This window comes from Numida meleagris, chromosome 6, assembly GCF_002078875.1.
Source record: "Numida meleagris isolate 19003 breed g44 Domestic line chromosome 6, NumMel1.0, whole genome shotgun sequence".
NCBI lineage: Eukaryota > Metazoa > Chordata > Aves > Galliformes > Numididae > Numida > Numida meleagris.
Window position 1 is genome coordinate 52,083,323 of NC_034414.1, and position 12,947 is coordinate 52,096,269.

At 35.8% G+C, this 12,947-nt stretch overlaps 1 protein-coding gene across 6 annotated transcripts in view; it reads right to left on the reverse strand.

Annotated features, from left to right (window-relative positions):
• PPP1R13B (protein phosphatase 1 regulatory subunit 13B) overlaps positions 1 to 12,947 on the reverse strand; it is a 54,543-nt gene that overhangs the window by 6,847 nt on the left and 34,749 nt on the right. For 2 of the 6 annotated variants that reach the window (XM_021402018.1, XM_021402020.1), the window contains exons 5-12: positions 11,027 to 11,128; positions 9,753 to 9,927; positions 9,227 to 9,423; positions 7,646 to 7,810; positions 6,636 to 6,816; positions 4,794 to 4,952; positions 1,502 to 1,671; positions 196 to 697 (exon numbers count right to left, since the gene is read on the reverse strand). In XM_021402018.1, coding sequence (XP_021257693.1) covers positions 196 to 697; positions 1,502 to 1,671; positions 4,794 to 4,952; positions 6,636 to 6,816; positions 7,646 to 7,810; positions 9,227 to 9,423; positions 9,753 to 9,927; positions 11,027 to 11,128 — 1,651 coding nt within the window. The remainder of the gene's footprint in view (positions 1 to 195; positions 698 to 1,501; positions 1,672 to 4,793; positions 4,953 to 6,635; positions 6,817 to 7,645; positions 7,811 to 9,226; positions 9,424 to 9,752; positions 9,928 to 11,026; positions 11,129 to 12,947) is intronic. The other 4 variants (XM_021402022.1, XM_021402019.1, XM_021402024.1 and 1 more) reach the window with 4 other exon arrangements.

Genomic DNA, 12,947 nt, shown 5'->3' on the forward strand with positions numbered 1-12,947 from the left:
AACTGAACGGATGCTTGTCACCCCAAAAATAAAAGATATTATTTTATTGCTATACTGCAAACAAAATAGCTTTCTTATAAATTTTAAGAGGTTTATCAAACAAGATGTGATTTATACTGATATGTAAACTAAGCTCAATAAATACATTTTAATCGTTTATTGCAAAAGTAAAAAGTAAAGCAATATATATTGTACCTGCTTTTACTGATTTATTTAAGGTATTATATACAGCTTGTTGATAATTCTTTGGTGGTGTTGCTTGTTGAAGATACATTGAGTAGATGGAACTGGAGTTCACTGTCTGTGGCCCTTTTCTGGGAGACTGAGGTCTTGATCCTTTATCAGCTAGAAAAGGTCTGATAGCCACAGTTAAAGGGAGTTCTGGCCTGCCATCTCCTCCTGGAAACAAGGGGGGACCAGAGGGTTGGTACGTAGGGCTAGGAGGTACAGAAATTCTCTGTTGGATTTGTTGTGAGGAACTGGGTTGATGTACGTTGCTTGGCAGCGGAAGTGGAACAGGTCTTTGTCGATTTGTTATACTAGTTCCAGGTCTGGGCAGACTGCCGTCCTTCCTTCTTTCTAGAGAATTTGTAGAACCTGTTCCTAAGGGAACTGGGCTTGGATAGGTCCCATAGTTTTGAGGCAACTGTTTGCTTACGCCAGGAATCGTTGGGGGCACTTTCCCCAAGTCGAGACCCTATATAAGAACAATAAACAACTATGTAACACTTAATTACATAAAACATTTGTGAGCAAGAATACTCCTCATTCAACAAAACAGACTAATAACCTTGTGTGGCAGCAAAGGAGTTAATACAAGTAATTTGTGTTCCTTAATACAATTCTACTTGAATTTACCACAAGATCTTACTGTTTAAAAGCATCTTCAGTTATGATACAGTAATAGGAATCCAGAACCATCTGAATACTTTCAAAGCCCAAACAACCAGTTCTAGCTTCTACATATCAGTATCTATTTTATAATACTTTTGATAAAGTATAGTGTGATAAAATTGACAGTTTAACAAAGCAATGTAAAGACAAGGTCTACATTCTTTAAAGAATACAGTGTTAAAAATTCATAGAGTACTAGAACAATGATGCAGACAGACAACATCTTTTTTTTGCTAGAAAAAGAGTATGTTGAAGAAGTGATAATCTATATCAAGGAATAATGGCAACAAAAGATTTGAATTGGAAAAATAGGAGGGCAGGGAAGATGACTAGGACAAGCAAAGGGGGAGAAAAAAGGAGACCGGATATGTAAAAGAACAGGAAGGAACACAAACTACTAAACTGAAAAAAAAGCCAAACCCAAACCATAACATCAATTGTAACATAGTAAGAAAGGAAAAGTAGAAATACAACGGTAATTCATTTGTAACATTTTAACTAACTATCTGAAGGGAAATGTATAGATATGTGAAGCAAGTTCAGCTATAGAAGCCAAAGGTTCATTTTAGCAAAACAGATCTATAAATACATCGCAGAGGAAACCCACCAGTTTATCAGTACTTCCTAATGCCGAAGTTGGCAAAGGTTGGCTGGATATTGTTCCTTGTTTTAAAGCAGTATCCATGCTTGATTCTTTCCAGTCTGTGTTGGAGATCTGAGGGGGTTTTACCACAGGGGCTGAGCTCTGCTTAAGTAGTGGCCAGTTTCCATCATTAGCTTGAAAACAGATGAAAAGATTTAAGACACAACCATTGTAAAGAAGCAAAACAACATCGAAAATTGAACAAGTTAAATTACAATAGGATTAATTTGATTCTAGAAAACAGATAAATTGTTATGATTATGTTATGATTCAGAAACCAATACTGAAAGCCCAGTCACTCTATTTAACATGATGTGCATTACTCTTTGGCATTCAAATTGTATCACAAATTCTATGGAAAAAAAGATGGTTAAATTTTTTGTGAGTGTTGCACATTCATTCTACTATCAAAAGGCAAACTTAAGTTCAGAAAAAAAAAGTCCTTACAGAAACACTTCAAGATATTTCTTTTGGTACTAACCAGAAACGCTGTTGAATTACGTCATGCCATGTGTTAAATCTATGTAAGCTCTGTGTGAACTCATTCTGAATTTAAACTATTGTTACTGGATTCATTACTCATAACAGGAAACAAAAACTCATCTCAAGAATGTGGCTGAACAAAAGCATACATTCCTCTACTGGAAGTGGCTGTTAACTTACCTTTTGTTTTACTCTCTACATACTCACCTGATCAGCATTGCCTCAGAGACTTAATTTTAAAATAAATGTTTAAAGTTATCTGAGAAGAAGTCACAGTGCCAAGATACAAATCATGGGCTTTCATCTTCATTGCATGCAAAAAATCATGCATAGCTGTATGTAAACTGAGGCAACAGATCCTTAATGAATCCTAGATACGTTGATATGTTACTTTATTAACAGGAGCAGACTATTTGCTTTCTGTTCCCAAGCAAGCAAGCGAGTTTCAGTCATCTTACAATTAGATCTGTGTTACAGTAACTACACAGATCCTTGGTTAGATTCTGAGGCTTTGATCTGCCTTTGAAAGGATTAAGCTTCGTATTTCTCTAAGGAGATCGAGATCACTTCTCCTTCCCCATTGCCTGCAATTATCTTAATAGAGAACTCCATAAAGACAATCCTGTAACACATAACTAACTTCACTAGAGGATGACACCTAAGGCGAAGGGGGAGTTACTGAGATTTCTGGACCCCATACCAAGGCAATGTTTCCTGTTTATTTTGAGCTTCAAGCCTTTAGAAAACAGAATCAGCAAGACTAATTCCAGGATTCTGTGGCATCCTCTGTTTAGTATGGAGGGCAGTCTAAGAATGAGGTGCAAAGAAATATTCTAATTACACTGAATTTAACTTCAGCACTCTATTTTCCACACATGAGCCTTATGCTCTTTATTGGGCATCCCATTTCTTCCCCCTATGGAAATGACAAGCTGAGGATTTCTGGCTATTTGCTACCCAGTTTTTCACTATATGAGTGTAAATTCATTCCATTAGCTCATAGAAGTATTTATAGACATGTTCCAATCATACTGTTTATCTTTAAATTAACAAAAAAATATTATACCTTTGCATATGAGCTACTCTACTATTTTTTAACCATTTGCAATTCCAAGGAATGGTCTGCACATATATAATATTGTATTAACCTTTCAAATTTAGATCAATTGTGTTTCAGTTATGAAGAAATAACTATTTTGGAGCAAGACCATTTTTGTAGTTGGTCATTTAAATAGGATTAACACTGAGAATAGAGTATGTAGTCCACAAATCACCTTTCAGAGTTGCAAACTGCCAGGAAGTGATGCAATTCAGCATTCAGGAACAGAACCTGTTCGGATCTTTAGTTTTTTCTTTCTTTTCTTGTTGTTCATTTGTTTTACACCCTCCATTTGGTTATCAAGAGCAAGACCAAAAGATAACAACTGTCCAAACACTTTTACCCTAAATAATGGCAAATTTTAAAATTCTGTACAGAATTAACTTTTACTGTACAAAACATTCCATAATTGTAGTAAGCATCTTTACCCCTACATTAAGCACTTAAAGAAACAACAGCAAAAATCCTGATGAATTCTCTAATTCTCTTACCTGCATATATAAACTCACACTCTTCTGTTAGGAAGATAGCTACACAAAATATTTTTGTAATCCTTCAGTTTCCAGATATGATAATCCCAGAATTCTGAAGTAACAGACTGGAAGTAAATTCTGACTCTCTCTCCTGTGACTTCTCTCTTTCCTTCTACTTACAAGAATGTCTGAGTGTAACTGTTTCCACCTTTACATCCTTCATACTACAATCTGGCAGACGTGCAGCTACCATGCATTTTGTATGAGTGCACCTTTCAGAAACTCCCACAACTCAAGCTTGATCTCATGCACTTAACCAAGCTGCTGTTGCAATCTCCAGTTGCTGTGCACTGTGCCAGGGACTGTGTGATAGGTGCACAGGAGGCAACCAAACAACAGCTGCCTTCTGTCCTTGGTTTGACTGAGCAGCTCCCAGATAGACTTACCCACCTGATGGCAACACCCTTTTGCAAGTCCTAACCAGTTCCTGCTCTTAGCTCTCCCATAGCCATTTCAACCAGCAGGTTTCATTTTGTCTTCCAAAGGTATCCTGTCATCTGCCTGTTCTTAAGACTACCTAACACCCAGTGCATTTCAACTCCCTCCAAACACTTTTGTATTTACGTAAATAAGACGGTGGCACACATACACACAAAAGTTCTTGCGCATTTCCTCTGATTTTACCTAAAAATTATTGTAGGTCCAGATCCATGATACTTACTACAGAAAGTGAAGTGTAAACCAAGTAAGAGCATTTTTGTCCTATTGAAGTTAGCAAGATTCTTGCTACTGACTTTATCCGACCTCTGGGGCTGGTGCAAACACAGAAACACTTAAAACTTTTGTGCAAAATAACTCATGTTAAATATGCATGTGTTATCTCTATCTAATCTGAGATAAAGTAAAACATACTTTGGTGATAGCCACGATTTTTCTCATCATTTTTTTCCCAAGGTTTTTTCAATGAAGAAAATTCATCACAAGTATGCTACTGCAGTACTGTAAAAATGAATTTGCTGCAAATCCCTTTCCTTCAGTGGTGAAAAGCAACATCTAAACAATTCTACATTTCAACAGCATCTACTGCATACCACAACACAGGTTCTAAAGATGCTGGTTAATATGCATCTGTATGCAAGAGCTCAGATGACCATATTAAAAACTGAATTCTTAGCTAGCCAAAGATCTTCTACGGACTCACAGTGCTGGGTGTCAAAGACAGTAGGTGCCAGACGGATGACATTGTGAACGGCAGACTGAAGAGAAGTGGGAGGTGACAGAATAGGATCCGCTATTATGTCTAAATCAGAAACCTTCCAGGTGTCTGGAGATTTTTTCACACACCCCCAGTCTGTTTCTACTGGACACACCAAGGCAGATCCAGTTACACAGAAAAAGAAAGAAAAAAAAAGTGGTGGAGAAATTATAACAATGACAATGGAGAAATTAGAACAGGAGCACTCAGACAATGACAAATAAATGCATGACAGCTAGAACAAAAATTTCACTTTCCTTCTTCCTGGGAGAGTATATAATTCTCCTTACATAAATCTATCACGGGACATTCTTCAAGTATATTCAGAATAATAAACACAAAGTCAGTCCTAATGTAGAATAATTACTTTTATAAAAATCAAAGAGTTATCATTCACAGATCTTATAACCTTGTGACTTAGGTCTACAAGTAGGTATACGTATCTTGCAAGGCTAATATTTATAAAGCAGTGAGTTATTTCTTGTTGGTGAACTTGGAAATTATGAACTGTCCCTTCTATATGTAGGTGAGGAATCCACACGTCCAAACCCCAAACGGCTGCAATTGCGTTAGTCTCACAATGAAATCCTTCCATATTCTTAAGATGTTCCCATAAAATTGCAGAGACTGGATTTCTATGAAACTGAAGGTATGTTTAGATCGCTAACATCAATGGAAATCATGCTTTTGCTGGAGGTTCAGATCTTCCTCCTTGTTTCGAAGCATGCTGCAAACTTTGCTGGAGTGTCCAGTTTTAAATACGGGAATGCATGTGAGTATTTCAAAAGCTTTGTTCTAGTGGTCATCCCCTACCCTGTTTTTAGATCTCTCCTAAGAGATCTTGAAAATCAAGTCCTGTGGTTAAGATCAACAGGATCACGAATGTTTATTTGTATTATGCATGTTTATTTATATATATAAATCAATAAATTGGATAAACCAGTAATTGTATTTATTTGTATTAAGCATATGAAGCTAGCCACTTCTTAAGAATTCTGATTTTGCTAAGACATGACCACACAAGTGTGCTTTGCAAAAATGAAATCTTAAGGCAAAAATGTCATGATCTGCTTTTGTCAGTCTCCAACATAAAACAAAAAGTGTTTTCTACTTTACAAAATAAATAGAATTATTAATTATAGGAGACATGGGAAGCAATTTCAGATATCAGTTATGTCTCTGGAGGGACAGCTCTTTCATTAATGAAGACGGATACAAATAAACAGCATCAATGCTAACATTATTCCATGTCAGAAATGCTTCAACAACCATAAATTCTATCTCAGTTGGAACAAAAGCCTCACATAGTTTTATTATGTTTTCCTATTTAGTCTCCTTCTGAGAAGCAATATTATTTCTACTCGTTCAGTAGCTTTGGTTTACTTGATGAAAAGCAACATAACATAAAGAGTTGTTTATAATATTGTTTGCCACGAAGTTATTTCATTACTATAATCAAACACACAAACCATTCAAAAAGGTATTAAAAAACAGAACAGTTAATTCACAGAATCTGTAAAAGAATCTGTGCTCCTTTTATTGGTGTACCACCAAGTAAAATTGCAAAGAAAATACACTCCTTCTCCTAAGAAAAATTCATGGACTGAAGTAAAAATGTCTGGTATCAAATGACCAGTGCTGAGTCCATAGAAAAGTACTGAAGACATCTGATGTTACCTTTGCCGCTCTAGAGATTATCCCAAAACAGTATCTCCCAAGCTTACTCCTTTTCCTTATTACTCTCTTCCAAACAATGTATACTAATATATATCACACATAAGCACTTACCAGATTTTGATCTTCCATGTGTTGAGCTAGAAGCAATGGTGAGAGACTGTGGTTTAACTGGATCTACTGGTACAGCGTAAGTGCCAGCACTTGGAACTTGGATGTAAGGTCCCACTGCTGCCACTCTTCCTGAAGCACTCAGAGATGACTGGGGTGATGAAGTTCCATTAATACGATTCAACTAAAAGTCAGAGAAATTGAAACGTGAACTCCCATTTAATTTAGGTGTTCATGCATGAACTGGAGGTCTGCATTTAATTATCTACAACCATGCACTGTAGCTAATTCACTTTAAATAAATTACTATACTTAATGCTTCTATGTAAAAATTGAACTAGAAAACCAAACTCTATTCCCTAAAACCAATTCCTCAAAAATTAAATTTCTCAGTACTTTACATGACGAAAACTTACTATATAAGGTCTCTTTTCACGGTACCTTTCTTGGGCAAATTGATCAATTTCCTTTTTTATTTATTTTTAATTATTATTATTATTATTATTTTTAAGTCAACATCTCTAGCTGAATTCCCACATGGGAATCCAGAAGTGATCCCTGTAATCCTTAAAGGAATGGTCTTCTGTGCAACTGATTTCGAGGCAAAGTCTCAGACAACTGTTAGGACTAATGTTATCAGACCTGTCACATTTGTGTAAGTTTTCTGCTCCAGGGAAAAACAAACAAAGAACAACCCACCTTTTTATCCTGTTATGCTTTGAAGTACAGCCCATAATCATACTTTCCTTTCTACAAATCTAAGCTACCATAAATTTTAATACAGTGTGGTCTGTAACATAAAGAAAAATAAAAGGAGGTACATTCTATCCAGCAGTTTTTTTCACATCTGTAGAAAACCTTAATACAGTTCTAAAAAGCCTGCTACTTTTAAAATAGGTTTTTAGATGTAACTGTATTACTTAGCTGGGAAAAAGTGACATGCTATGTAGTCTACGTAGTTTTAATAGGCTGCTGATAAACTAAATTGTGGCCCTTTTAATAGTTTATCTTACAGGAATGTTTTCTTTTTGACGTGCCTCAACTTTTTTCTTGTATAGTCGTTCACGCAGCTCGTTGATTCTCTTGTCCATCATCGCCACTTCCATGTTACGTTTGTTTAAGAGTTCTTTCTGCTGCTGGAGCTTGGAGTTCTGCTCCTGATTAAGCCTGTTCCTAATCTAAAACAAACAAACAAACAAACAAACAAGGACACACTTTTAGGATAGGTACTTCATTTTGTTTGTTGCCAAGTTTGTTTTTAACACAACATTAAAAAAACGAGACAACTTGGATCACGTGTGTTCTAATATCTCTGATTTTATGCTTCCTCACAGATTACCATGAGCAACCATTAAAAGAAAACAGTAAAAGAAAACCATGTCCTAATAAGACAGTGGACACCTACTAAACATATGTAGAATGCATCTAATTGATACCAACTGGATTGAAGCATTAGGCATAAATACATTTATTAAATCAATTCCACAATGAAATATTAAGTCATAAAAAATGTTTGTTAAAAGTTACGTTTAGCCACAGTGACAGTTCGAATATCACTGAAATGTTAAGTGATATAAAACTTTTGACAGAAATTATGCAATTGATTCGATTTCCAGTTCCACGTGAAATTTGGATGAGTGGATGGGAAGTTAACTGAACTGCAGGGACTAGATGATTTTCCTCTCTACATGGGGATTAAACTGAAACCTCCAAAACAGGTTTCCAGCAAATTAGGGGATGAATTACCTTTACAGTTTAAATCAACCATGACATCCCTTATGATTATTTTTCTTGCTTTCCCATTGGCATTTTTTCATACCTTCAATGGTAATTGTTCCATATTAAAAACAAAAAATCCTGAGGCAAATTTAAATCTTGATAAATGTGTATGAGATCATTATGAAGTGCAAGTAAGAAATCTTCATCAATTGAGCATCTTTGCATTTGGAAATCCTTGGAAGGCAGATACACCTTTTATAAATTGAAGGAGGAAAAAAAGGACCTATATTCCTAATTTCTGAAAATGTGAGACAGATTAACTCACACATTATATTTGCTCATGTAAAGAAAAAAAGTTAGACTCATCTTGAAGTTTAAATTATTTTTAAAATACTAAATATATATTAGGTCTGTTGCCTTGTTACAGTAGAGTACATGAGTAAATTTTTTAAAAATCTCCAATGCTGATACATTAATTATTCTGCAAATTTTCTACAAAAAAAAATGACAAAACGTCAGTGTGAATGAATATTTAATTACTGACATGAAAACTACACTTGAGATGAACCAGTATTTTTCGAGAAAGATGTATGATAGCAGTACGGTGTATATCATGTGAATATTGTGCAGCTGAAGTACACTGTAGTGTAGGAAGTAGTGCAGTGAATACAAGGGAGCTTATATTTTTGATGATTTTGTTATAATGTTAATTCATATTAATTCCTTTACTTACATAGCCACGACCATACACATTAATAGCATCCCAACACTCCAGTTTTATGAGATTGTAGTACCAAATGCCCATCCATAAGGGTACTAACATGACTTTTCTTAATCTACATCTATTGTTTTAATTGTGTCTCTCTGTTAGTTACCTGTAGCTCTTGATACAATTTTTTTAATTCGACTGCTGCAGGTCCTGTTACTTGTCCATTGTAAGACTGAAACCCGTTCAGTTTCCCTTTCCTTAAGTCTTCCAGTTGCTGGGTAAGTTGATCCACTTTTAATACTGCAGCCTGTAGCTCCTGCTGTTTTTCTTGGAACATGGCACTTATATGCTCAATTTCAGTTGCTAAAATTAACACAATAATAATAAAAAACAAGTAGAGGAGAGATTATTAATTTATAATTCTATAGGTATTGGTAAGTACAACAAACCCAGTATACATACATACTTAAATACTTATAATGTGTTGGGAATTCGTTAATGTTTATAATAATTACTCTGATAACTTATTCTGAACAAGAAGTTACACCACGTATAAATTTTCTAGAAGCATGGCACCCTGTGTATGACAACAGGCATTCCATCTGAAATCCCGTTAGCATACACACCGTTATATGCCAGATATACAGTGAAGAGAAAATGAAATAAATAGAATACTGAGAAATTTCGCATACACAGATTGCCATTCATGATCTTGCTGTAATCCACTTGTCCTCTCATGGCACGGATTTTTTTCAGCTTTGTCTCCTGGGTTTCAACGCGTTCTTTAAGTTTTTGAAGCTTTTCACTCTCTGAAACAGATTGCTGCTGACGACGCTCTTGCTGCTTCAGATAACGCAAACGTTGTTCCTAGCAGAATAAGATTTTAGACAAAAAGTACTTATTACCATTTATTCATAAAAAAAAATGGTCTTAGTAAAACCCACCACTATGATCAGTGGTTTTTTGTGTGCGTGTGTTTTTTCTTTATTTGTTGTTGTTATTATTTGTTTGTTCTTCCTTTCCAGAAATGGGAAGAAATTGTATCTGGTTAAAATATGCATCAGTCTTCCTGAAAAAAAATCCTCTTAACTCTTGTTTTAAGGCACAGAAATACAGAATTTTTTAGACCAAATATCAAATTTACATATACATGCAAAAGCAGCCCTAGCCTGAGCAGCCAGACACAACTGTCTGTCCTCTAGCATTTGGTTTCTGTTGCTCTTAACCATTTTCCTCTTGTAGCAAAAGGAACTTTCCATAACTGTTATGAAGCTTCTCAAGGAATATAAAATACACCCAATAGACCAGTCTAAACAAGCTCATCTACTGAAAGGTAATGTTTCAGATCTAAATAACAGTCCTCCCAGTGGGCACATAATGGAAATATCTTTTTTCCTATATTATTTTCATAAAAAAAGAACAGAATTGTTATGTTGATTCCTTTTAAAGATGCTGCATAGTGCTCCAAGCATCTAACGCGTATGGTATATTCTAACTCCTTGAACTATGTCAAAAACATTAAACCCACTCCCCACTCTGAAAATCTATTCAGATTCTCACATCTCATGGACTTTGGGAACATAATAGATGAGTACATATGAAATGGCATCTCACACCTGTTACTATACTGAGGTGAATGAGCTAGTAGAGATGAACACAGAGTCAAGCGTGATCTACTACAGATCACAAAATGGGCCTCGTGCAAGAGACACAACCTAGCAATATTTTTACCAAGATACATAACTATTGGCTTGACACATTATCATCTGACATGCTATCATTTATAGTGAAATGTTTTTACATTGCGTAGCTAAGATTAACTTGGCAAAACAACAGATTTCTCAAACTTCTTTAGCTTATCTAAAATGAATTAGTGCATTTCCCATATCCAAATAGACTTATGTTTGCATATGTTCAAGCAAATTGCATTTATTACAATCTCCATATTTTACTTGCTGCTAATTACCTTAGCAACCAACATTTGCTGTTGGTTTTCAATCTGCTGTTGTTGTCGGGCAGCCATATCTTGAAGTTCAGAAAGAGTGAGCTCAACACGTGGATTCCCAACCTGCAGACCAAAAAATATTATGTCAATGTGTTGATGTACATGGAATGTTCTGATGCTAGAATTTTCCTTGTCAGAAGAAGGCTAATGCCTCATTCCCAGCTCTCAGAGGAAACAATAGATATCTGTTAGGGAATAAGGAACCTCAGAGCAAAAAAAAAACAAGAAGTGGAAAAGCAGAGGAAAGAGAACACTAAGAAACAAATCATAGAAGAAGGTCTTCATCTTACATTTAACATTACTTTCTTAAGATGCTCTGTAGAATTGGTATCTGCTGATACAGCATGTACTGTAACAGACATGTAAGCAGGTATACTAAGCAGAAATTGGAACCTGAATCTTCTTTCCTTTCTTAACATTCTCAGTGTAAGTGGCCTGGCAGCTTTAACTGGTGGTTAGCATTATTTACCTATTAAATAGAGGATGTCATGAAGCTCATACAGTAAGACAGTGAAATTTCATAGAATCACAGAATGGTTTCAGTTGGAAGGGACTTTAAAGATCAGCTATTTGCAACCCCTCTGCCATGGGCAAGGACACCTTCCATTAGACCAGGTTGCCCAAAGCCCCAGTCAGCCATGCCTTTAATGCTTGTAGTGATGTGTGTCCAGCTTCTCTGGAGAAACTGAAGCATTTAAGGTAAGAATCTATGAAAAACAGTCTGTGTAAAGTGAAGTGAACTGAAGTGAAGGTGATCCACTTTGGATTCCTGAGCAGAATCTGAATAAAGAGACAAGGCTCCAGCCTCCAGTCCCTCCTCCCACTCAAATCCAACTGTATCAAAGTGAATAACCAGTACCATTCTGAAAAGCTTTCTTCTCTCTCCCAGAAGGATTCTCTGTATGGCCTTTATGTAAAGACATCAGGATGTGTTTTGCTGCTAACCTCAGTCTGACAGACCAAGAAGAATGGCTGTCACCCTAGACAAGAAGTCTTGCTGGGAGCTCCACGGGAAGATTTCAAATAAAGGTTGTTCCACAGCAGGGCTTGGTGTTCTGCTCTGGGATCAGTTAAATGTGTACTAGAGATCTACATGGTTTAAAAAAGGGAGAGAAATCCTTATAATCAATGACAGCAGTTCTGTCACTGAGGCAAGATTTAGAGAAAGTCAAAACTCATGGAGGAAAAAAAATGTTAAATGAAAATTTAACAATGACAAATCCGAACTCTGGTGGAATAGCAAATAAAGTTTTCTTAGAGATCAACCACACACCAATAAATAACAACGGAGAAAGTAATAACAAAAAAAATCAGAGGGCAGTCCAAAATGCACTTTCTACAGACTTGCACTTTTCCACGTCAGTGGTATGGCAGGTCAACCAGAAGGGCATCAGAATTACAGAACAATTTTGCCAAACTTCTTCTCATTAGTACTTTTCATCAATAGTACTGCTACAGTAGACTTCCCACTTTTGGCTTGAATACCAACTTTTCATTTTTCGTATTAACAAAGCTTATACACATAGAAGGCGCACAAAGAATCCTTAGCACCACCAAAATACATATGAACTCTGTTCTGAGACTGGTGAATACAGAGATGACAAAGAGATTCTTTAAAAGCTTCACTTTAGGAACAAGAAGGACAGTTGGCAATTACTGTAAAATTGTAACAGAAATCTTCGGTCCTTCTACGTTACAAACATTCAAGGCATTTTATAGAAGGCCACAGATATCAATGGAGCTTTATCACCCTTTTGCATTTCAAAACTAACAATTCATTTGCAAAAATCAAAGTAGAGAGGTGTTACTGAAAGTTATTTAAAATTTATATAATGCAATGACAGTGCGTGAGACAATATTATATGTTTTTAAAAATGACCAC